Raw genomic sequence first — 22,254 nt, 5'->3', positions numbered from 1 at the left:
AGCACAGATACTGTAGAGGTTGAAGTAAAACTGTTTTAAATATCAATTCTATACATACTGTCTACACATACATCATATGCGGTATACTTTTACTAAATATTTTTCCCCATGCTTCCCTGCAGTTTATTATTGTGTCCTCGCCTGCCCCCTCAGGCATAATGTCCTCACAGGATAGTGTTTACATCTTCCACCGTTTAGATATTTCTAAATTGAGTTCAAAGTTACGATCATGTGTTTTTTTGGAGGGGGTTATTGTTTCTAGCTAAGATAGCAGGACAAGCCTGGAAAGCTAAACAAAGGACAACAAGCCCCCAAAACATGGTAATTACTTCTTCCTCATGATCCAACTGGATGCATTCTGGAAAAAATAGGTAATCACTAAAAGGCAGATTTGTTTATATAGTATAATTATTACACTTCACTTACACTAAATGTCCTAAAAGCCAACAATAAATGTGTTTATGACGCTATTATTTACGCTGATATAGTCTTATTAATGTTAATGAGCATCTATAAGGACTAAAAAGGGTCTTATCAAATACCATCTCAAAGTGTTACCAACAGGCCTCAGAAATACATTAAGTTGAGGATTTAGTGTATCTTAGAGGATTTCTTGGCTAACCCTTCCCAGCAATAAAAAGGAACAATCTATTCTGCCAAATGTGTTTCTGGAGAAATTGTCTGAAGTGACGGTTGTTATTTCACCTGCATATTGCCTTGTTCCTTTCTTTTGTGTCCTTCTCTAAACAGGTAATAATTGAAGAGAATAAAAGAGATATCATGATGATACTGGTCAATAAAATATCACAAGGTGGTATATTAGATTTTCAGATTTTCAGGTTTTTCTTACTCTTGACAGTGTCACTGTATGAATTACAAACATAAAACAAAACAGCAATACATCAATACTGAGTTATAAACAGTGAAGAGTTTCACAATTAATCCATATGCCAACCTGTGTGGAACTAGAGGGCCGCACAGCAGCATACACAAAGACAAATTAACATTTATTACAGCGAGATGGGACGTTAACACCCAGGACATAAAACAGACGGAGGTCTGTGCCTGTACATGGCTCATGTGGAGGATGTTCAGATGATTTGTTTATGAATTTTTGGAGGTCCTGCTGCGTTTAGTCTAAACAGTCCACTTAACTAATTGCACAGATTTTCCATCACTGTGGAGCAGGGCAGGTTTATTATGTGATAAAATCATCAGAGGAAAAACACACAAGAGAACTGAGTTAAAACATGGGATAATAAAGCAGAGTTCAGAATGTACATGGACAATGAATTTCCAGAATGTTAACTTGCTCAACAGTGACATTTTATGTAAAACTACAAGGATCCTGTTGAACAAATGTATTTTCTAGAAATGATTAGGTATAGTTTTTATAATAATAAACATAACAATATACATTTACATGTTACAAATGCATTACATTTTACAATATACATTTTTATAAACTTGATCCCGTGAAATGTACCATTGTTTAAGATATTTGTTCTCATGCATGAGCAACGTAAAAGCAGAACAAATTCAAGTTCATTGATTCAGGAAGGTACTGGCTTTCTGAACATAACAAGCAAACAAAAGATCACGGAGCTCTCTGTTGTACACAGTGTGACTCAGGGGTTAATGTGAAGCATCGCACCATGCCTATTTAAGTTGTTAATGAATAGATTCATTAAAACACAATTTCGAAAGTAATTGCATTTGCAATTAATGTGTGCAATTAAAACATTAACAGACAGTTAGCATTTAATTAAGCAATTATGATTGATGGTTGTAAGTGATTGTTGATATTTGACTTTTTCTTATTTTATATACCAATGTGCCTTCCTATCAGTTTTACACTTTACGTTGAGTCGACTGATTTGTCATATGAATAGTTAACCTAAGTGGAGGTGAGACACTACGTTGAGTCTTTTATACATCAGAAAATGGCTGCACTTATGTCACAACTTGTGAGTCACTTGTTCGTTCATGTCTTTTCTTGTTCCTCGCCTACACTGTCCCACCACCCCACCAGACTTCAGACGTACTGAACAAAAATGTGTATTATTTGGCGTTGAGAATATAAGTCTGCAAGGTGCTGGACATTGATGTACCGCAGCAGTGTTCAGGCACTGCGCTCCTCCATTATACAGCAACATGCCCGGAGGTACAAAGAATGAGAAGAAAGGCAGATGACTTCAAAAGGGGAATGCTGGGTAAAAAGAGAATTGAGGGAGAGAGACGGGGGGCGCTAGAGGTGAGAGGGAAGGTGTGCAAGAGAAATAAAGCAAACAGTATTGCATAAGACGCTCTCATCAATTATGTTCTTATTCATTGATTTGTAGTGTAATGAAATTGATCTGGCATGATTTGCACAAACCTGAAATTCTCTACGGCCGATATCTCTACAACTCTGCAAGTCACACCAAAACAATGTAGAAAAATTAATAGCGCTGGAGGTAAGAGGAACAATATGTATTTTTGATTTGGGGTGAACTGGCCCTTTAAGTGCCTTTATGGTATCTATGCTAAGTAAATGCACACCAGTTCTTAACATCCTAATAGATATTAGACAATAAGCAGGTAACACTTTACATTCTGGTCTGATTTAAGCATAGTGAATAGGTAATAAGGCTCCTGTAATTGCTTATGATAATCTGATTGACATTAATTTAAGACTTGTTAGCGTCAATAACAGCACCTTGAACACATTTATTGTTAGATTATTAGACATAAGCAAAAATCTGTTACCAAGTGCATAATAAAGCATTTATTTAACTTGATAAGGCATCGTTTTCACTACGGATCCGGTAGTTGCAAAAAGCCTAGTTGACTCTTAATCAAGGTATAGTGAATGCATAACCAAGTACTTATAAACCTTAACAAGTGACAAACAAGCTTACTGCGGGTTTAAAAATGACATACTAGGTAGTGCTATGCCCGTGATGCTATTATAAACATTTATAAGAAACTCATAAGGCTTTTATTAACTTTCCAAAACATCCACTGTAGTAACTGTTTTTATAGGGGCTTATAAATGTCCTATAAGCCAACAATAAATGTGTTTATGACGCTATTATTTACGCTGATATAGCCTTATTAATGTTAATGAGCATCTATAAGGACTTAAAAGGGTCTTATCATGCACCACCTCAAATGCCTACTACATGGTCCTCAACACAAAGTGCTACCAACAAGCCTCAGAAATACATTAAGTTGAGAATGTAGTGTATCTTGGAAGATTTTTTGTTTTTTCCTTAAATCAAAGAGTTCTTCGCTGTGGAGTAAATTGACACTACAGTATGTGGCTGAATAGGAGACACTTTCTTTGATTCGCAGCAATAAAAAGGAACAATCTATTCTGCCAAATGTGTTTCTGGAGAATTTGTCTGAAGTGACGCTTGTTATTTCACCTGCATATTGCCTTGTTCCTTTCTTTTGTGTCCTTCTCTAAACACTTACTGATCCAAAAATGCAATTTCCAGGAATAGAAAAGAGAAATAGGAAAAAAACCTTCACTGTACTCACGCAGGCTGCAGCTAAAATAACAAGCAGCTACCTCATAGGTATTACAATCCCGGCCGAGTCTGTGCATACAACATAAAGGCCCGGCATGGACTGTTGCAGATTAGCTGCATCACTCGGCTCCTCAGAGACCTGTTGGCTGACCTTCAGCGCTGCACGAGTCCAAGATCTACTTTCTGCATGAATCAATTATTAATCATGAAGGTCTTCAAAAAAAAAATCACCCAGTCTCATCAAGGGCTCATTTTTTGTGTAATGTCATTGAGCAGAGCACGCTTCCCTGACCCAATATGTCTGCGCCAGAGGTAGGTTACTTGGATGAGCCTGGACTCGCTCCGGGCAGTAACTTGTAAAAACACTCAATGGGCCCACGACATGAAACTGAATAGATAAATTCAGTGTATGTGCTGGGTTAGCAAGCCGCATAGAAAATAATGGATGGTTACGTCACCGAACCTCATCCTTATTTCTCATATAATTATTGCACTTAATCACCTTTTCACACTTCTTCACTCAGTGGGAATACGTTATCACCTTGATGTCATCTCTCACATCTTGTAATAGCAACTCTCTGAAAGAGGGCTGGAAATAAGGCTTGTAGTTTTATCTTTTTCCATCACTCACCCAAAAAAAAATCTACGTTATCACCCTCATATGATCCCTAATGAACAGAAGACTACCTTAAGTAAATATGAAAACAAACCTCAGGAGTGCCTGTTTCTACATGCAGCTGACTGGCATTTAGGAAAGTACAGTAGTCATTGTTAAAGGTGGAGAAAATAATATTTTGTAGAGCCAAGGACGTATCATACTAACAGGACTCTTGACTCTAGGATTGATGTCACTCAGTCCGACCCATAGACCATATTCATACGGCGGCCTTTTCCGTCTAATGCCTTGCTCAGGGTGGTATGCTCATTTGCTGGGATATTGTTATTGTGCTGTGTTAAAAAAAAAAAGTCGTAAACACACGGTATTTGACAAATTCCTCCAATTTCCCTGCTTCCCAATTGACTAGCAACTGAAAAGTTGATGGATAGTGAAAATCTGGAGGAACATGAGGCCATATTTCAAGGTTAAACGACATATTTGTTAACCACTTAGCTAACGCTAGCATTCTACCACTGCCCAGCAAACATTACTGATTGATTACAGTACATCCTTTCAATTCCAGGCTTATATACATGTGTGCAAAAAACAACTGTTTTGTGTAACACCATCAGATGGTAATGTTAGTTTGGAAGTGGTTGAATGCTAACCATAGCTAAGCTAAAGGGCTATTAAATATGTTATTTTACCTTGAAATATATAAGGGTAGCAACACATATTTATGAGCACAAACAAGAGTCAGTGTTAAATGTGCTAACATGTGGTGATTACCACCTCACACTTTATGAAGTATGTGTTAATATATGAGGATTTTAATTAATGACATAGACAGATATTTTTCTCAGCCATTTTCTGTGTCACCAAAACACCAGTAAATCCTAATTTATTACTACTATGGATGTCTGCAGCTTTTAGGGATTCCTCCCAGTACTGTGTTCTTAGGTTTCATTTTTAGAGATATCTCTAATAAATTATGCATATAAAGAAAGATTTCAGTCCCTTAGATTTTTGTCTTAGAAAACAACAAGAAAAAAAAGTCGTTAGCAGATTGCTGATCTGCATTTCTTCCTCCAGACGAGAGTCCTCAGACCCAAACAGCAAAGTCTGTTGTTCATCAGCACTTGCCATTGCAAATATTTTCTGATGTTGAAGCCTATTCAAGTCTAGACAACCTAATACAACAAGGTCAAGGTTAAAGAGGGCTTGTGGTCGTGATTAAAAAGAAAACCAACAGTTTCACTGGTGTCAACTTTACACACTGTGTACTTCTGTCATTATTTCTGTGATCAATCAGACAGTCAATGATGTCAGGTTTCAGTCTGAGGATATTCTTGAGTCTGGAGAGAGTTTTATTAAGAGTTTCCTGCACGAGTACAAGAGCTCCATCACTGAAACAGCACACCACTGAAATTTCAACTCCTGTTGAAATTGTTTGCAGGCCGTACTTTGATAAGAGCCCTTTTTTCATTTCCCATGTACGTCTTTTATTATTTATGACTTTGACGGTTTTATAAGATCTCAGTCACATACTCCAGATCTGTCCTAGACTGCGGGGATAACACCTTCTCTCCTCGTTTCTATGGCAACAGCAGTAATAATATAGTACCGACACATCAAAGAGAATAAAGAAACACATCAGCAATGCCCGATACTATTAGTTGAATGTCTTTTTTTTTCACCTCTGCGAAGGTAGAAGTGCACAAACGTTTGATGAGCCAAACGCATTAGATGCATCAGATCGGGCTCGTGTTCAGGTCAGCATGTGCTCTGCAACAGTGAACATAATGTATAGTTATACGGTAAACATTAACACCCTCAACAAAAACCTGACATAACTTGTTTGCACTTATTGTCTCACTCTTCTCTCGTACTTTAACAATACAAAAATGTTTGCTGACCCTCGACGGACCACACTTCAGCAAGTCAAGAAGTGATGCAACAACGTGAAGCAGATTGCAAGAGCAGAGCTGAAGTTTTCCTCGGTCGACGATGTCGACGACCAGCAGGCTTATGTTCAGCTCGAGTTCAGTGTTACTTTATATGAAGGTCCCCAGTTTGATTGAAAATTACATTGTTTAAAGTGGATATCGTTGAGTTTAGTTCAAGTTTTCGGATGATTTTAAGCTTCAGTCGTCCTCGTGTGAGATCGCTAGAGAGAGAGAGCGAGAGAGAGAGAGGGGGCAGCTTCTTCTTTTGATACTATTTTCCATGAATGGCTGTAGGACAGAGGTGCTTCAATCAAGCATAAAGATTTTTTTTAAGTTGAAGCGCTCTTGCGAAATGATAATAAACCAAGATGGAAGCAGTTTGAGATGCTCCCTCTTCCTTGCTGCGATGTAAATGTCTTTTCTGGCATCATACTTACAGACAAAACCAGTGTGCTCCATGAACGTCAAACATGTTTTTCTCCTCTTTTTCCTCATCTCCCTTAGGCTGTGTGGTGACGGTGACTGGGAGGCTCACGTTCGTCAGTAACAAGTCTATGGAGATTGAAGTGTTGGTAGATGCTACCTCATTGGTGGAGGCAGAGAAGGGGAAATATCGCGCCGTCTCGGCCTTCTTCACCTTCATCTCCCTGGACAAGCACAACAGGCCTCTGCCTGTCCCTCCTCTGAAGGTTGTACCATCATGTGTCTGCTTTCTTTCTTTCCCCCTCTCTCTCTCTCTCTTTCTCTCTCAAACTTACCCAGGACTACTTCACCTACATGCATGAAATTGAGTACACATGTGTATCACAGTGAGATCTACAAAAATATCTCCTGTGCCATGACCTGAACCCAAAAGGATGTCAGCCATTGTGAATTTAGTGGTCATTTTTGGCAATTTGCAATTGTTGTACTTTTATTAACTCCTTCTGGTGCATTGACATACACTATTTGACTTATCCCTACGTTTGGTAGCGTAAAAGAATCCGGCTCTTGTAGTTTACGTTATTCCATTCTGCTGATGCATCACCTTGAAAGTCGGTACATCCCTTTCAGCTATGTTTACGATGAGTGCTGAAAAAGATTAAATTGGAAATTGGAAACTAATCCTTGGGCGAGCAATTGAAAAAACTTGCTGCTTGGGGCGCCTTTAGCTCAGTTGGTAGAGCGGGCGTCCCATGTGCAGAGGCTTTGTCCTTGCTGCAGCGGACCAGGGTTCGACTCCCGGCCTGGGTCCCATTTGCTGCTTGCCGCTCCCCCTCTCTCTCACCCTGTTTCCTGTCACCTCTTCAACTATTCTATCAATAAAGCCATGAAAGGCCAAAAAAAAAAATACTTAAAAAAAAAACAAAACAAAAAAACTTGATGCTTTATAAAATTCACAAGAACGGATTTTTCCAGGCCGTTAAATATAAGTTCTATAGCTTTGTTATGACAACGGCTTTACGTTAATCTCAATACGTCAGAAGTTAATTGACTTTGCTTGTGAATTTGAGTTATTCTCTAGTTAGTTTGCAGGGAAACTTTGTTTCAGTACAAGATGTGGATTCCTCATCACATCCCAATTCGATATTCGCAGATTCTTCGCTTCTTATTCAGGAAATGTAATCTCCTCAATTTCTCAGATTTTTTGCCCTGATAACATTGCTTCAATCAGTGACACCAGTGACTTTTTGAATGCTCAGAAAAAGAGACACACTATCGGTTATTTGCATATTTTTCTTGTCGGTGTCTTTTCAGTGCATTAAAATCTTTGCTGTGTCTGCGCGTTATCTTTAAGCACCGAGGGCCAAATGTTAATATCTCCGCAACGTCCCTGGGTAACAAAGTCTGGCTGACTCAGCACCTATTGGTCTGGATGTAAAGTGTGCATGTTTACCTGGACAGGGATGCTTCCTGTTTGTTCTGGCTCGGCAGGATACAAACCTTGTTTATATGCAAACACTGAGCGCTCTGGCCATCTGTTTTACTCAGCACATTGAAATTATTTCCTGGCGCCATCCGCATGCCCTGATTGTCTCTGTCGTGATCGCTTTAAAGCTCGTCCAACTTCTGTGCGGGAACGGGATTTAGACAATAGAGGAGCCATTTAAATCACATTTAAAGCACAAAGCAAAGCATTTAGTGGATTGAAATGAACATTTATTTAAAGCTACAACAAGGAACTTACATTTTTTGTTGATTCTAGCAGCCCCTTTGGACAAAAGAACGATGGTAAAACAAAGTAAACTTTGTTTCAGCTTCTTTCCTCAATACTCTGCCTTAAAAAGTAGTTTTAACTTTATGACTTCTCCTAGTCGTGTAAGTCAGAGTCCAACCCAGTGACAGGCAATAAGTAAGGGATAATGCCCGACGAGGTGTCCATAAACAGGAGTTAATGGACGACGCAGAGTCCATTAACTCCTGTTTATGGACACCTCGAAGGGCATTATCCCGCTTATACCATGGTCACTTGCCAAAGAAAAGAAATTCGGACCATTAATTTACATTTTCATGCGTTTTACAATCAAAATATAAAGTTTTTCACAAGCCATAACTTAGTTTCCCTGGTAACGCCTGAGGGTTTGACTAATACCTGGAACAATCATTACTCTCCCGTAAGATTCTTATGCAACGGAGACGTTGTTCACTCCTCCAGTAAATAGGACGGATCATAGATACGACTTGGCAACGGGAGATATTCTAGTCTGCTCAGCGATGAGCCAGAAAGCTAACGCTATGCTAGCAAGATTCAAAGTCAGTAACATTGCATACAGTTGACAGACTGTAAATATAATTTGACAGTATGCTAGCTAACATGATTAGCTAACTAACCAGTCATGTCATTGTCCCCAAATCAATAGCAAGATTTTCACGAACAAATGACCGTCCGTGTGTAACGTTACTGTGGCCGAAGCCTGAGGCAGAGAGTTGAACAGCGAACGGGATGAGAGATTATTCGTGTATCAGTAAATTTAGAGGGGAAGGGTACTTTCTGCAGCTTGTGTGTTACAGTCGCCACCCTGTGGTGTTCAGAGGATAAGACACTGAAGGACTGACGGACTGCACTCAGTGCTGGAAATAAAATATTCAGATTTGATACGCCAGCTAGCGCATTGATTTACAGCGGTGAACAGTCAATTTGACTGGAACTACTGAGTAGGTGTCCATATATCAGGGGTTAATGGACACCCTGCAGCCAATCAGAATCGAGTATTCCCCAAGACCATGGTATAAAAGGAGACATATTATGCTAATTTTCAGGTTAATAATTATACTTTACTACTAAAAGGTTATATAATGATAGGTGTACCTGCTTTTGTTCTCAAAAAACCATCAGTTCCCTCATACAGTCCAGTGCAGCAGCACTGTTGGAAACTCTCTGTTTCCTGAATACCCTCTCTGCTCTGATTGGTCAGCTCACATAAGCCTGACCCAACACTGCTAACAACAACAGAGAAGCTGTACTTAATCAGTCCCAAAGTAGACGCTGCAAAACAAGGTATGATGCAGCGTTTAATGGATGTGGCAATGAAAGCTTTTTGCTCAAGCAAAGTCCATAACAATGGCATGGGCTGAGTGGGCAGCTTCAGTGAGCAGGTGATTATTCTCTCAAGTGTAAACTTGTACAAAATTCTGAGAGCTTGCGTCTGAGCTAATCACTCAGTACTGAGCGAGGCAGGAAAATGCACTAAAAGACCAAACAGCAATATTAAGAGCAGAGCACAGAGCTGTTTTCTGGTCTGATGTAGTGTGTATACAACACATAGCTGTGGTGCATAAAGTGGTGCATAACAACACGTCCTGCCATTTTTGAAATACCACAAGCATGTAATAGGAAAATTTACGGGTAAACGTCTTACAGTGTGGTTGTGATTCACACGCACTTAAAGGTGCAGTGGCAGACGGAAATGTGCATCTCCACCGGCCCTTTTTCAAAAGCGCCCGTCAATCCTCCAATTTCCATTTCACAAAACCGTCCATTTGGTTCGCCCATTGTCTCCCTCGCTCCACGCATTCATTACCTGGTTCTCTATCCCGTGCAGGCCGCTCATGGCTTTTGTTTTAACAGCGGGGAATTGCAGCCATGATTAGAGTCATTGTAATTTCTCCGTTCACCTCGATTTTTATGAAGAGAGGGGCTAAAAAAAAAAAAATCGCCTGGTGATTTTAATAATTCATCCTCAACACTATAAATGGAAATCTAAATGGAGCTCGGGCTGCCAGGGCTCTGATGTAGCACGTCAGATAAACAAGGGCAGAAAATAAGGGAAAATTATGTGCATGCGTGTCTTAGAGAGAAAATGTTGGACGGAGTGGCGACGTAGACAGACTTTATTTGTGTTTGTGTGTAAAAGAAAGACAAATAGAGCTCTAATGCATGCGAAGGTTTGTGAGTGAGCGCTGGCCTTGCGTGTGAATGTGCACGTGCTTGAACAGATCACTGAGCACAAATGTGTTTATTTATATGAGCGAGAGAAGAGGACGAGGCTCAATAAGGGCTATTTCTGGCTTTATAACTATTTACTGAGGTCTTAAACGTGGGATGAGGGAGGTGGTGCGCCCATTCAGACTGTTATGGGTGGCAGTAAACCTATTCATAGATGTCAATCCCTTGGTGTGTATGAAGGAGACGCATCACATCCAGGAAATAAGGTTTAACACGTCAATCCAATTAACACCTGAATTTCCCCCAACAGTGGAGACAGGACTGTGAGGAGTGGAAATGCGATGATGACATTAATTAGCCTAGTAAGCCAGATAATACAGAGTTGAGCCAAGCGTGACAAACATTTGACCTCCCTGTCCTTCCATTTTTTATCTTACCTAGGGCAGCTGCCACCATCTATTGTTCTAAACAGTCCTATCAAACTGCAGATAATACATGTGCTTGTTGTGATATTTTTCCAAATGAGAAAATTTGAAAAGACAGTTAGACAACTCTAAAAATTCATTTAAGTTGATTGTGGGCATGATTGACAAATGTAGGAAGGCTGACATTCTCTCAAAAATACAATAAATAGGAACAAGTACAATAAAAGCTTTGTTTGAATGTTTCTTTGACAACCAGAGAACAAAAGATTCCTGAAATATACATGTTTCTTATGTCTAGATTCATTTACTACCTTGTGTAGCTGCAAATCAAGGCTGAAGTTGTAAATCTTTACCCGTCAAATAGCTATTTCTTGGTAAAGATTTAGTGCAATCCGGCGGTTTAGCTGTGGACTGCAACCAGCTTAACACCTCTCTCGTCAGTCTCCCCCATGGTGGGAAAGGCCTTTTCTAGAGTTTGGCTAGTTAGTTCTGGGCTACTGTAGAAACATGGCGTACACTGTGGAGGAGGACCTGCTCCCTCTGCAGTTATAAAAGTTAACGAAAACACAACCGCTCTTAGTTTCAGATGATTGTACACTAATGAAAACGCAATTGTGAATATGTATTCTATTTCTCCCCCTAAATCCTTCACACAGGACCTTTAAGGTGAAGTTTGACATTTGGGAAGTCAGCTCATTTGCTTCTTGCCAGGAGGTAGATGAGAAGACTGAGATCACTCAGGTGTGTGTATGCTAAATAGGATTGGGCGAAGTCTTGGGTTGGTGAAAACGGGCAGCTTGAAAAAAGAAAATAATGAATGGGGACATGGAAATGTGGCGCACTTATCGTCAACAGCAACTTCATGCTTCTCGCTGCAGCCAGTAGCTCGTTAGCTTGGCAAAAAGACAACAAAGCTCTGTCCAAAGAAGCAAAATGACAAATTGTCGTCTTAAAGAAGGCTACAGTGTACTTGCTGGACTATTTCTAGACTCTAGAAAGTGGATACACTTGGCCAACGAATACTCTGACACATAACCGAAGTGAAAGTCATTGTGAGGATTAAACAAACAAGATATAACTTGTTAATTAGCATGCTTTAGAGCCGACCTTTATTATGTTTTACAAGCCAGGCCTGCTCTTTCAAGTCTTTTCGCTAAGCTAGGCTAGCTGGCTGCTTACTTTAGCTTCATATTTACCATACAGACATGAGAGTGCCTTCATGTCTCCTTATCTTACTGTCAGCAAAAAAGTCAAATAAACTTGTTTCATACAATTAATGTGGTATGGTTTGCTATAAAAAAAAATCTGCCCCTTCCTGCTCCCTTGTCCTCCTCGGCCACAAGATTCCCCTGTTTTTCTATTATTATGTTCTGTAGGATTTTATTGTTTGGTTCCAGAGAGGAGCTCACTCAACATGTGCCTCGCAGTGTACTGTGACTTTGAGTTCTTAGAAGAGACCATCTGTAATTTTGGAAACCACATTAAAAATGACTCTGTGAGTCACTTTGGTGAACAGGATCCTCCGTTGTAAGTGGCTAACATGTTCAGTGACACACGGCTCCACGTCTTCATATCTGCCTTTCTCCTTGGTAACCAACTTAGTGGAAGATCAGATGTGGACTCATTTTCTCAGTCGGAGGCTGAAATTGTTCCTTGGTTTGGTATTTCGCCAAAATCTGCGGCACATATGCGTCATGTATGTTTATGCTCCTTTAGATAGATGAGGCTCGCATGAACCAAACTGTTCAACTGTAGGATAAAACACCCCCATGTCGAAGCTCCCAAATGAAATTTACTTGACATTGTGGCAGATTTTGCTCCTATAAATAGGCCTGATCGAAGGGACAGCTTCTGCTATTTTCGACTGCAGGTGCTTTCCCCCTCATTCTCTCATCCTCGCTTTCTCTTGTGCGAGCCCGCTGTGTTATACTATTTTTAGATCTTCCTGTTTTAGCTCAGCGGGGGGTTAGGGACTCTGCGTTGGGGGTTGTAGATGGGCTGTCAGTAGCGTTAGTGTACTGTGGGTAATGCTGAAGTAGGGAAAGAGGACAGCAGGAGCAGAGGGGAGGATATCGGGGGGGTTCCTTGCCTCTCTGCAGCAGTACACTTGAAAAGTACTGAAATAATGTATGTCCACGCTGGGATGGCATGGGAATAAATCGAAAAGGCCTGGAAGCACCGTTGAGCAGCGTATGTCTCTGTTGTGTTGCTGATGGTTTTGATGGGTGAGCAGTCGCCTGAAGGTTGGAAAAACTGGCTTGTTACCAGGAGGTCAGCTCTTTGAATCCTCGGGCAGTGGCCAGTCTGTGCTGAATGCCAGCTGGTGGTGGAAGGATGCGGTTGTACACTTGGCAGAGACCGAGCGGTGGACGTGTGTTACAACATGAATGAAACGTGGTTGTTGCCTTTAACCGTGTTCACATTCAGCAATCATTCAGACACACGTTTTCAGACATTCTCTTCATTCCTCTCCTTTCTAGATCTTTGTTTTTATCGCATCTCTCCTCCTTCATCCCCTTCTCTTCATCGTTCGCTCCTTCCTTCTGCCTCCCCTCCTCGCTGGCAGAGACTCAGCTGGCCTCCCGTGACACAAAAACAAGCCCGGTTGTCATGGCAACCTCCCGTAGTCCACATGAAGTGATGCACGTTTATTTTTAGATGCCTCCCATTCAAGACAATCAGCAACGGGTTAACGGGTACACTGGTGCCAGAGTTGCAGATATTTCTGACGCGGTGGTAATCCGAGGCACAGCACAGAGCACATCATACCAATGTTTGTTCTCATCGCGTCTCAACGAGGACTGTAAACGATGGCTTATTATGAATTTTAGGAGTTTTTTCACTCTATCTTACTCATAAATATGCACAGAAGTGAGAGAGTGTGAGATTCTAAACACAAAGCCGAAACTGAATGACATAATCCATTTGTGAGTGTCAATAAAACACATTCATGCAATTCAACCATACGACTGACGAAACAGGAGAAATGTTGTAAACATTTTTGGTGTGTTCTGTCTCTTCCAGTTCTGGTTTTTAATTTTCTACATCTCCTACAGTGACCCTCGGCAGTGCCAGAGAAGGAGCAGGAAAGTGTCACTTTTAATTAAAAGTGGGCCGACAGGCACACAAACAGAGCCAGCTAGCACTGCTGCTCATTTATAACATAAAGTTCATACAAGTAGGAGTGCTTCTGATTTTCTTCATTACTTTGAAGCCTCGAAGCAAAACGTGGCTACAGCTCAGTGAAAACCACGTCTGTCTGGCCTGTCTTAAAAGTTGTTTTTTCAGCCCTTCACATTATTTTATTCCCTAAATTACAGTCAAACATTTCTGAAAGCATGCAGGGGCAGTGTGCATATTGTCGACTGAGATTTTTCATGTGAGGGCTGGGGTCCATTCATTTCTGATAATTGCAAAGCAATCTGTTTAAAGTCAGTCTCAAAGTCACCTGGTTGTTGACTGCTGTCAGAATAATCTGAAACCTTCATAGCTGCCATATTTTGCTTTGATTTAATACTTTGTAGGCGTTACATACCTACTTAATGTTGTCAGAACAAACAAAAAAACAAACCCAGAATACATAATAACTACCTTGAAAGTGTATATCAGGTTGTCACATATGCAACTCTGCAGGTTCTGAAACTGTGAGGAAGGCCCGATTGTTAAAGAATTTGGGAAAAGTGCTTGACATGCTAAAACAAAAAAAAGAAAAAACTGGCAGCATTAAATATTAATCATGATGAACATACACGTCCATGGTCAGCATTGGATCCTTTCAGCATTCAGCAAACGCCAGCAAAGATCATTTTAAGTTGTTTTTTTTTATGTCTACAAAGGATTCTCAGGATAGTCTAAAATGTCGTCCTTTGTGTGTGAGTCTCTCTCTCTCTCTCTGTCACACACTAACATGTAGGTTAGTACCCAGGCTCATACCAGTCCAGATGGCTATTATTTGTCTTGAGCCAGTTACGTATGTCTTCGTGCTACTTTTGAGACACTGGCGTTTGGCAGCGCCACTGAAGCCCCATGCACTCTGTTGTAACAGCTTGTGCCAACACAAAGGAACCCCTTTGGCATTTTGCTGGCATTATCCGAGCAGTCCATTTTACAAGCCCTGTCCCTGTTCCAGGTTTGCACCATTTGGTTTGTCACACTCCATTCAACTATTGCCCTAACGGATGACCAGCTCACCAGGTAGCCAGCTTTTTTTCTTGGCCATCCGGACCCTTCAGCCAACGCTCTTAGGTCTGGACTTTGTTTCGGTTTCCCGGTTGATGACATTCATATTGATCATTTCATGTATTACAGTGCAATGAATTGCTTGAGGATTGCTTGGCTTTTTCTTAATTACTCGATCTATTTCAACCGTTTAGACATGCAAACATTAAAACAATCAAATGAAAGCTAGATTTAGATATTCTCAGGAAGAAGACAAGAAGAAGATTGACATTATAACACTTTGCTGTTGCACTACCTGTATATCCTTTTCAGGTAAAGAACAGCATCTACATTTTTAGGGTCATAGGTCAGATAATTTGCCACGATTTTTAAGTTATGAAAATCACTTGAAGAACACATACTGTCCCTAATGACAACATAACCGCTGTTCTACCACTAACACGTTTTGCTTGGTAGTCAAAAAAACATTGATGCCTTTTATCTCTGTTTTGTAGTGAGCGTAGTTACTGTGGTCAACCTTTGTTGGGCAGCAAACAGTAGTTGCAACTAATCTTTATAGATGACTGTTATAAACGCCAGTCGCCACTTTTGCTTAATAAATGGTTTATAAAGCATGTCATTGTTTGGTAACAGCAAAATAACTATTGACTAAAGTTTAATTAACTATGAATTTACCATTTATTCATGATGGTTATTATAATATGTTACCACAGCATTTAGTTCAAAGCACAGTTGTACCTGAGTACCGCCTCACAAAGCTGTTATCATGACTGTAGACTGTAGTCTTGGTCAAAGAGAAGGGACTGTATTAACCTTTGAACATACAGTCACTACAATCATGTGAAATATTGTGCATACACAGTGCAGTATCAGTGTAATTCATCATCCACTCGACATTAACACAATAATCTGTGCCATTATTAGTTTGAAGTTGCTAATGGACTATTGAACCACACTGCAAACTGCCCTGATGGTACAGTAGGCTTCAGGTAAGATTTATGAACCAAAACATTTTGACATCTCATCTTTTAACATTAATGCAGAATGTTGTTGCCTGGAATGTAGAAAGCAGTGGGAAAGGAGGCAGTTGAAGACGCTATTAAACAAGCATGGCTTCCTTTTTGTGAGGTTGATTCTGCATCGGAGAGTCACCCGTTGTAGTTGATGATCCTGCATAATCATAGTTATTTTACTGGAGCCACTGTGGGAATACTAATTACATGGGGACACCGAAAGGACATTTTGAGCCTAGTGTTTGAATCGTCTCATTGAGTTATGCAAATGTGATCTGCATATGAGCCCCCACACATTATGCATACACACGTGCAGCCTGGCAGGAATGCACACAAAGTCTAAGCAGGGTAATAACGTGCACACGTTGATGTACATATGGACAAAAAAGTAGAAACAGATGAGAAAGCTTCACTTAGACCATCATACCTATCATCAAACTATTACTGTTAAAGAGTAAAAAAGGCCATTGTTAAATGTATTTAATTGAATAATTATGTAAAAATAGTAATTTCTTGTACTTTTCTTAAGCTTAAGAAGTTGTAGAGAAGTTCAAGACAGATATCTAATAATATATATAACTATATAACTATATACTTGGAAACCAGTTCATTGGACTGAAATAGCAATGCTAAAACCACAGAATGTAAGACAAATGGCACATCAATCAACTGACGCTAACTACTACTAACTCTAGCATATCGATCGATCATCAGTGATTACACAACAGTGTCACATTCTTCTCCAGCCCAAACAATCTTTCCTTTGCTTAGAAACTTTAGAGGCCCCTATCTCATATTGTTATTAAAAGTAAATCTTTATTAGCAGTAGTCAGGTGTACGGTTGCTTTTAATTGGCACATTCATTAAAACATTTCAGGCTGAGGCTCAGTGTGGTTTTAAAAGTGTAATTGAATAATGGTTAGTACCTCAGGGGCCTGAGTGGGTGAGAGAGAGAGGGGGGAGGGAGGGAGAAACCAGAGGAATATGAGCAATAATGACAACAAAAAGGTAAAACCAGCCAGAAGACATTGTTAATAAACATACTAAAAAGGTCCAAATGTCTGCATTTGACTACCATCTGGGGCCAGATGCACAAAAACTCTTCCTTTTGTTTTCATGAAGCTGTGCTTACACTTGATTCTGTTTTATAAATACTGACCAATACACAAGCTTCATTTCCATTCTCGTAATTATCTATAAACAGAAGTAGAAATAACCTTAAACATCTCTTTGCATGATTGATTCGCTACTCATTACACCAAAAACAATCCATTGCAACTTAGCCGACCGTGTTGCATCAGCGTGGTTCTCCAGCAGCACTAGAACAGCTGTTATTACACGTGACCCGATGTACGGCTGTGGATATTTATAGCGCTGCGCCTGCACACAAACCTGTAAACCATCTCATTCATCATTATTCAATGTCACAAAGATGACCAGTGATTAATCTGTAGCATTTCAGAATCAAATTAAAAGGTCGTTTACACATGACGTTCCAATGTGAAAAAAAAAAAAGTCAACGCTGCTTACACTGAAAAATGACAATCAATAAAATTGGCAAACAACCCAAACAATGTTTTACTGTACAGTAAAAGCTGTACGCATGGTTAATATAAATACACATCGTGGCCCCTAGACTAAACACAGTACAGTTTGTACCAACCTATAGCTAATAACAGCTGTCTCCAGAACATTATGTTGACTTATTATCCTGTATCCACCCAGTGACACCTCGTATCAAAAAGCCGTTCATCTTGGTCGACTCTAGCGACACAGACATTTTTTACATTTCACTGTTTCTCCCATTTACATTTACACACATTGCTGTTTTATTTTGCTGTTGTCGCACAGCTGCAGTTTGTCTGAACTATTTTATGGCTAGTAATGAAATCATTTCAGACCAGTGTTTTGTTAAATGATGGATGATGGGTACGCCCAGTAGCTGTATTAAAGTAGCATGATTAATAAACCTCCACTTGGTGTCAGGATTCAGAATCACCTTGTCAAGTCTTGTTTTAATAACGCGGTAATGATCAGCACAATGTGCATTGTGCAATTTGCTGTCCAGTTGGAAATAGTAACTAATCAGCTAATGTACCCTTCTACTACACAGCATGAATAGATGGAGGCTGTGTTTTGTAATAGAGAATAATCAAGGCCTTGTTTCTGTCTGGACACAGGTTGGTGACCACTTCAAAAGATAAACACTTGCTTCCTGTGCAGTGATAAAGTGGTAAAATCAAGATGGCTTGTTACAATATACAGCAACTTCAGTTAAAGTGTAAGTTTTGAAAAGACAGAAGAATGCATGGATCATATGTTTTTGAACCGTCCATAATGAGTCCAACATAGTTATTGGAGTGGAGTTCTAGACAACTGGACTGCTTTTTAAGACCTTGCTCCTACATTACCCACAATGTATCTGGGCCAATAAGTGACATCACTGGTGGCAGTCTATCAGATGACATGCCGCTTCTTCTGGAGCCAGAAAAGACTTTATACTTCTTTTTACACATATACAGTAGTACTCCCTATAAAAGACGTGCCAACACACTTGAATGTGTAATATTGGTGGTATTGCCCTTAATTATTTCACTTAACTACGTGATGTTAGTTTATTTGACAGAGCAAAACTTTTTTCTTTGTGTGTGTAAATGATTAGCAACCAACAACTCAGAGTTCCAAAGTTCCTCATGCTATTAAAAGCCTCTACAGACATTAAACACTTTGTTATCTGCTTTTATATTCATGAATTTGCCATGTTGTAACTTTCTTACACCAGATCAAGATTCCAGATCTCCTGGTCATGTGCATGTTTATAGATTTGGACTGAGTGAATTCACTTTTTTGAAAAGTACATTATCTGAGCAGCACCTCAGCTTAAAATGTTTGACAATACAGCAGTGAAAGTTGGTCTCTTTTTCTTCTTTATCTTTTTTTTGAAAGTCAATGAACCGGAATCAGCGATTACTTTCGGTTGAATGGCAAAAGCAAAATTGACTGAGCAGTATGCTGACTGTTATATAACAGGCATGCAACAAACCGATATTGCAGCTGCATGCTCTTGAACCTGCTCTACAGAGAATATACTCCCACCGGTGTTTGCTTTGTAGCTCAGCGTCACTACTTTAATATTCTCATCACATTTGAGTCATGACCCCTGGGCTTGTCCCTGGCATGATGTTTTGTCATATCTCTTACCACCCTGCTCACTCCATAAAGTTAAGACGCCATCTGTCAGCTCTGCTCTCAGAGCGCTGCTGAGTGGCAGGTGCTCCTGAATCTGCCGTCAACCTGCTGTGTGGACAACAAAGATTCACCATCTGAACATGTCACGAACGCTGTATTCTATACACCAAACATATACAGTAACCATACACGCTCGCATACGACACCCTCCACTGCTCCCTTTAGAGCAGCATGCAGATGAGGGAGTGGGAGAGCAGGGCAGCACAATAAAACAAAGTGTTGACACTGTCACTTGTGGCGGTATTGTTGTTTAAGTCACGAGGTTTGCCAGGCAGTCTAATTAAACTGTGCAGGCTAGCAAGTGCATCCTCCCACGAATCAGCAGCCAAACTGAGCTAAGTGAAGGAGAAAGAGAAGATGTGTTCCTCACAGGCTCCAGCGTGCTGCTACAAATAAAAACAGATGTGGTAAAGTGATACACAGCAGCTGCAAATCCAGGGCTTACCAGAACTCCTGGGTGTGATACCAATATTTTGTTGTATATGCGAAAAACAATTGAGACAATAACACCCTGTAATGGAAAGAGATGATGAGGGTGCTCCAGCACAGTACAATGGTACAGCTGAAAAAGTTCAACAGGGGGGCTGTAAATACCCATTTGCATGTGCTGCAAAGTAGGGAGAGTGATGACATTTGAATTAGGTGTAAGCCCAGCCTAAAATCATCTACAAGCATCCGCATGTCGACAATGCAACATTATGTCACTTTTTTTACCCTAAAATGACTATTTAAGACATAATGTAACATTGTAATGATGTAACATGTTTTGTTTGTACCTAGCACCTACATTACGTCTGACAGTCCGTTACAGATCTTGGATTTTTTATGACACTGGTGTCACACTCTCACACTGTGTGGGCCACCAAATCGCACCAAACGCCTACTTCAACTTTTAAAACCCCCATCTTAGGGTTGAGTGGTACACGGATTTCTTAAGATGTAACCATATATTTTCAAAAGAGATAGCGTTTAAGACACAGCAGTTTATATTGATGAAGTTGGATGTTGTGCTACGTAACCAGTTTCTTCAGTAAAGCCATGCCAGTTTGTGTCTCTCCTCTCTAACATTCTCCATGCAACCCTTACTCAAAACCTCACCACAACAACTCGTTGTAGAAATAATCTCATGTAGCAGTGTAGCAATGACTACTGAGTTGTCATTGGCCATAACGTGTTGACGGGCGTGTTGATAGTCTCTAGTGTCTGTTGTGGTTTGGGTTTTTATTTTTGTGATTTCCTGTTTTATGTTGAAAATGTATCCTCATGTGTCATGTTTTACTCTGCACTTCCTGTCTTTGTTTCACCCTTTCTCTATAAATGCCTGTGTTCCACTAGTTAATCATTCCTGTGTATTTAAGCCCTCACTCTTTGTTGGCTTTTGGTTTGTACTTAGTTTAGTTTTTTTGCTTGTGGATTACTCTTGTTTTTGTTTTTTTGCCTGCCTTTTGTTTTGGATTATTGGATTTTGGACGAGGAGATCAGTTATTATCAAGGCTTTCTTTTAGTTTTCAACCCACCTGCCTCAGAGTTCTGCATTTTGGTGTTTTGTGTAAAGAAAAACCTGTCACCATTTTATCTGCATTATTACTTATCATAGTCTGTTAAAATAAAAGTGCTTAAAACTTAACATTAAACCCACCAAGATACATTTTGTATCGCCCATTTCAAAAAGGTTATGACGCTGTGTAAAACATTACTTAAAGAGAGCATGATAAATTGCATATCCTTTTTGACATTTGCTAAATAAATAAAAAAACAGCATGAAGACAGTATTTTTAATAATTTTTTGTAAATATATGCTCATATTTAGTTTGATGCTATCAACATGTTTCAAACAAGTTGGGACAGTTAATCACAGGTGATAGTACTATGATTGAGTGTGAAAGGGGCATCCTCAAAAGGCTCAGGTGTTTACAAGCAAGGATGGGGCGAGGTTCACTCTTGGGTTTGGGTTCTGTTTTTATTTATGTTCTACAGAGCTCCCCAACTTTTTTGTGCTGTATCCTTATACTCTGCACATACCGAGTCTTTTCCAAGTTTCAACCATTCATCAAGAAGATGAATGGCAATTACAACGGCACAGACGGGTAAATTAGATCAGAGCTTCAAGCCCACGGATTATATAACAACAGCGGGGGAAACATCCCACTGCACAGTGCGCGTAAATGATGAATGTGTCTGAAAACAAATCTTTTGTCTTTTTTCTGCCTTCTGCAGATCAACGGCGAGGAGGAGCAGAGACGTTTCGAGGAAGGCAATGCACGTTACCTGCACAATAAAGCAAAGAGACTGGCGGAAAAGCAGCAGCAGTGACGCCGCTGCTCACTGGAGTTAAACGCCTGCAGTATATCAACCCCACCACACACATACAGTATGAAGGGAATGAAAACCCTCTCTCTTGCTCTGTAACTGTAGCCTCCTGTTAAACCTAAACCCGTGGTTATATTTTATTTCCTGTACTATGCACCAAAGTGTCCACATATAGCTGTATATGTATGTAAAAGTTTATTTTTGGGATGTATGAAGACTATTCATGATCACTGTGCAAAGTGACAGTCTGACTGTATGTAGAAGAAAGAGTACTATTTTACTTGAAGACGATTTTTAGGTATGAAGACTTCATGATCGGTGCAAAGTGATGAATAAGAGGGTGAATAATATTGAATTAAAGATGTAAGCGCGAGTCTGGCGCTCCCGCCTCGTGACCTTGCTAGTTTTGATGATGATGATGTCATTGTCTTGGGCATGCCTTGGAAAAAAGTCACACGCTATCTATCTTTTCAGCACTGTGTCTTTCACAGAGAAATCAGGGGAGCTTGGGGGCTTTGACTCAGCTCGCATCTCTCCCACGCCCGCCCTCCCCCTTCTCCCTCCCTCTCTCCCTCTCTCTCTCTCTCTCTCTCTCTCACACTCTCTCTCTCTTCCCCTCCTCCTCTGCCTGTCTGTCACACTTTGACTCTAGC

At 40.1% G+C, this 22,254-nt stretch overlaps 1 protein-coding gene across 4 annotated transcripts in view; it reads left to right on the top strand.

Annotated features, from left to right (window-relative positions):
• acot7 (acyl-CoA thioesterase 7) overlaps positions 1 to 22,014 on the top strand; it is a 60,899-nt gene extending 38,885 nt beyond the window's left edge. For all 4 annotated transcript variants that reach the window (XM_030424489.1, XM_030424488.1, XM_030424487.1 and 1 more), the window contains 2 exons: positions 6,564 to 6,748; positions 21,509 to 22,014. In XM_030424489.1, the coding sequence (XP_030280349.1) occupies positions 6,564 to 6,748; positions 21,509 to 21,604 (281 nt within the window). In that variant the 3' untranslated portion in view covers positions 21,605 to 22,014. The remainder of the gene's footprint in view (positions 1 to 6,563; positions 6,749 to 21,508) is intronic.
• The last annotated feature ends 240 nt before the right edge of the window (positions 22,015 to 22,254 follow it).

This window comes from Sparus aurata, chromosome 7 (assembly GCF_900880675.1).
Source record: "Sparus aurata chromosome 7, fSpaAur1.1, whole genome shotgun sequence".
Classification (NCBI taxonomy): Eukaryota; Metazoa; Chordata; class Actinopteri; order Spariformes; family Sparidae; genus Sparus; species Sparus aurata.
This window is presented reverse-complemented; position numbering and strand designations above follow the sequence as displayed.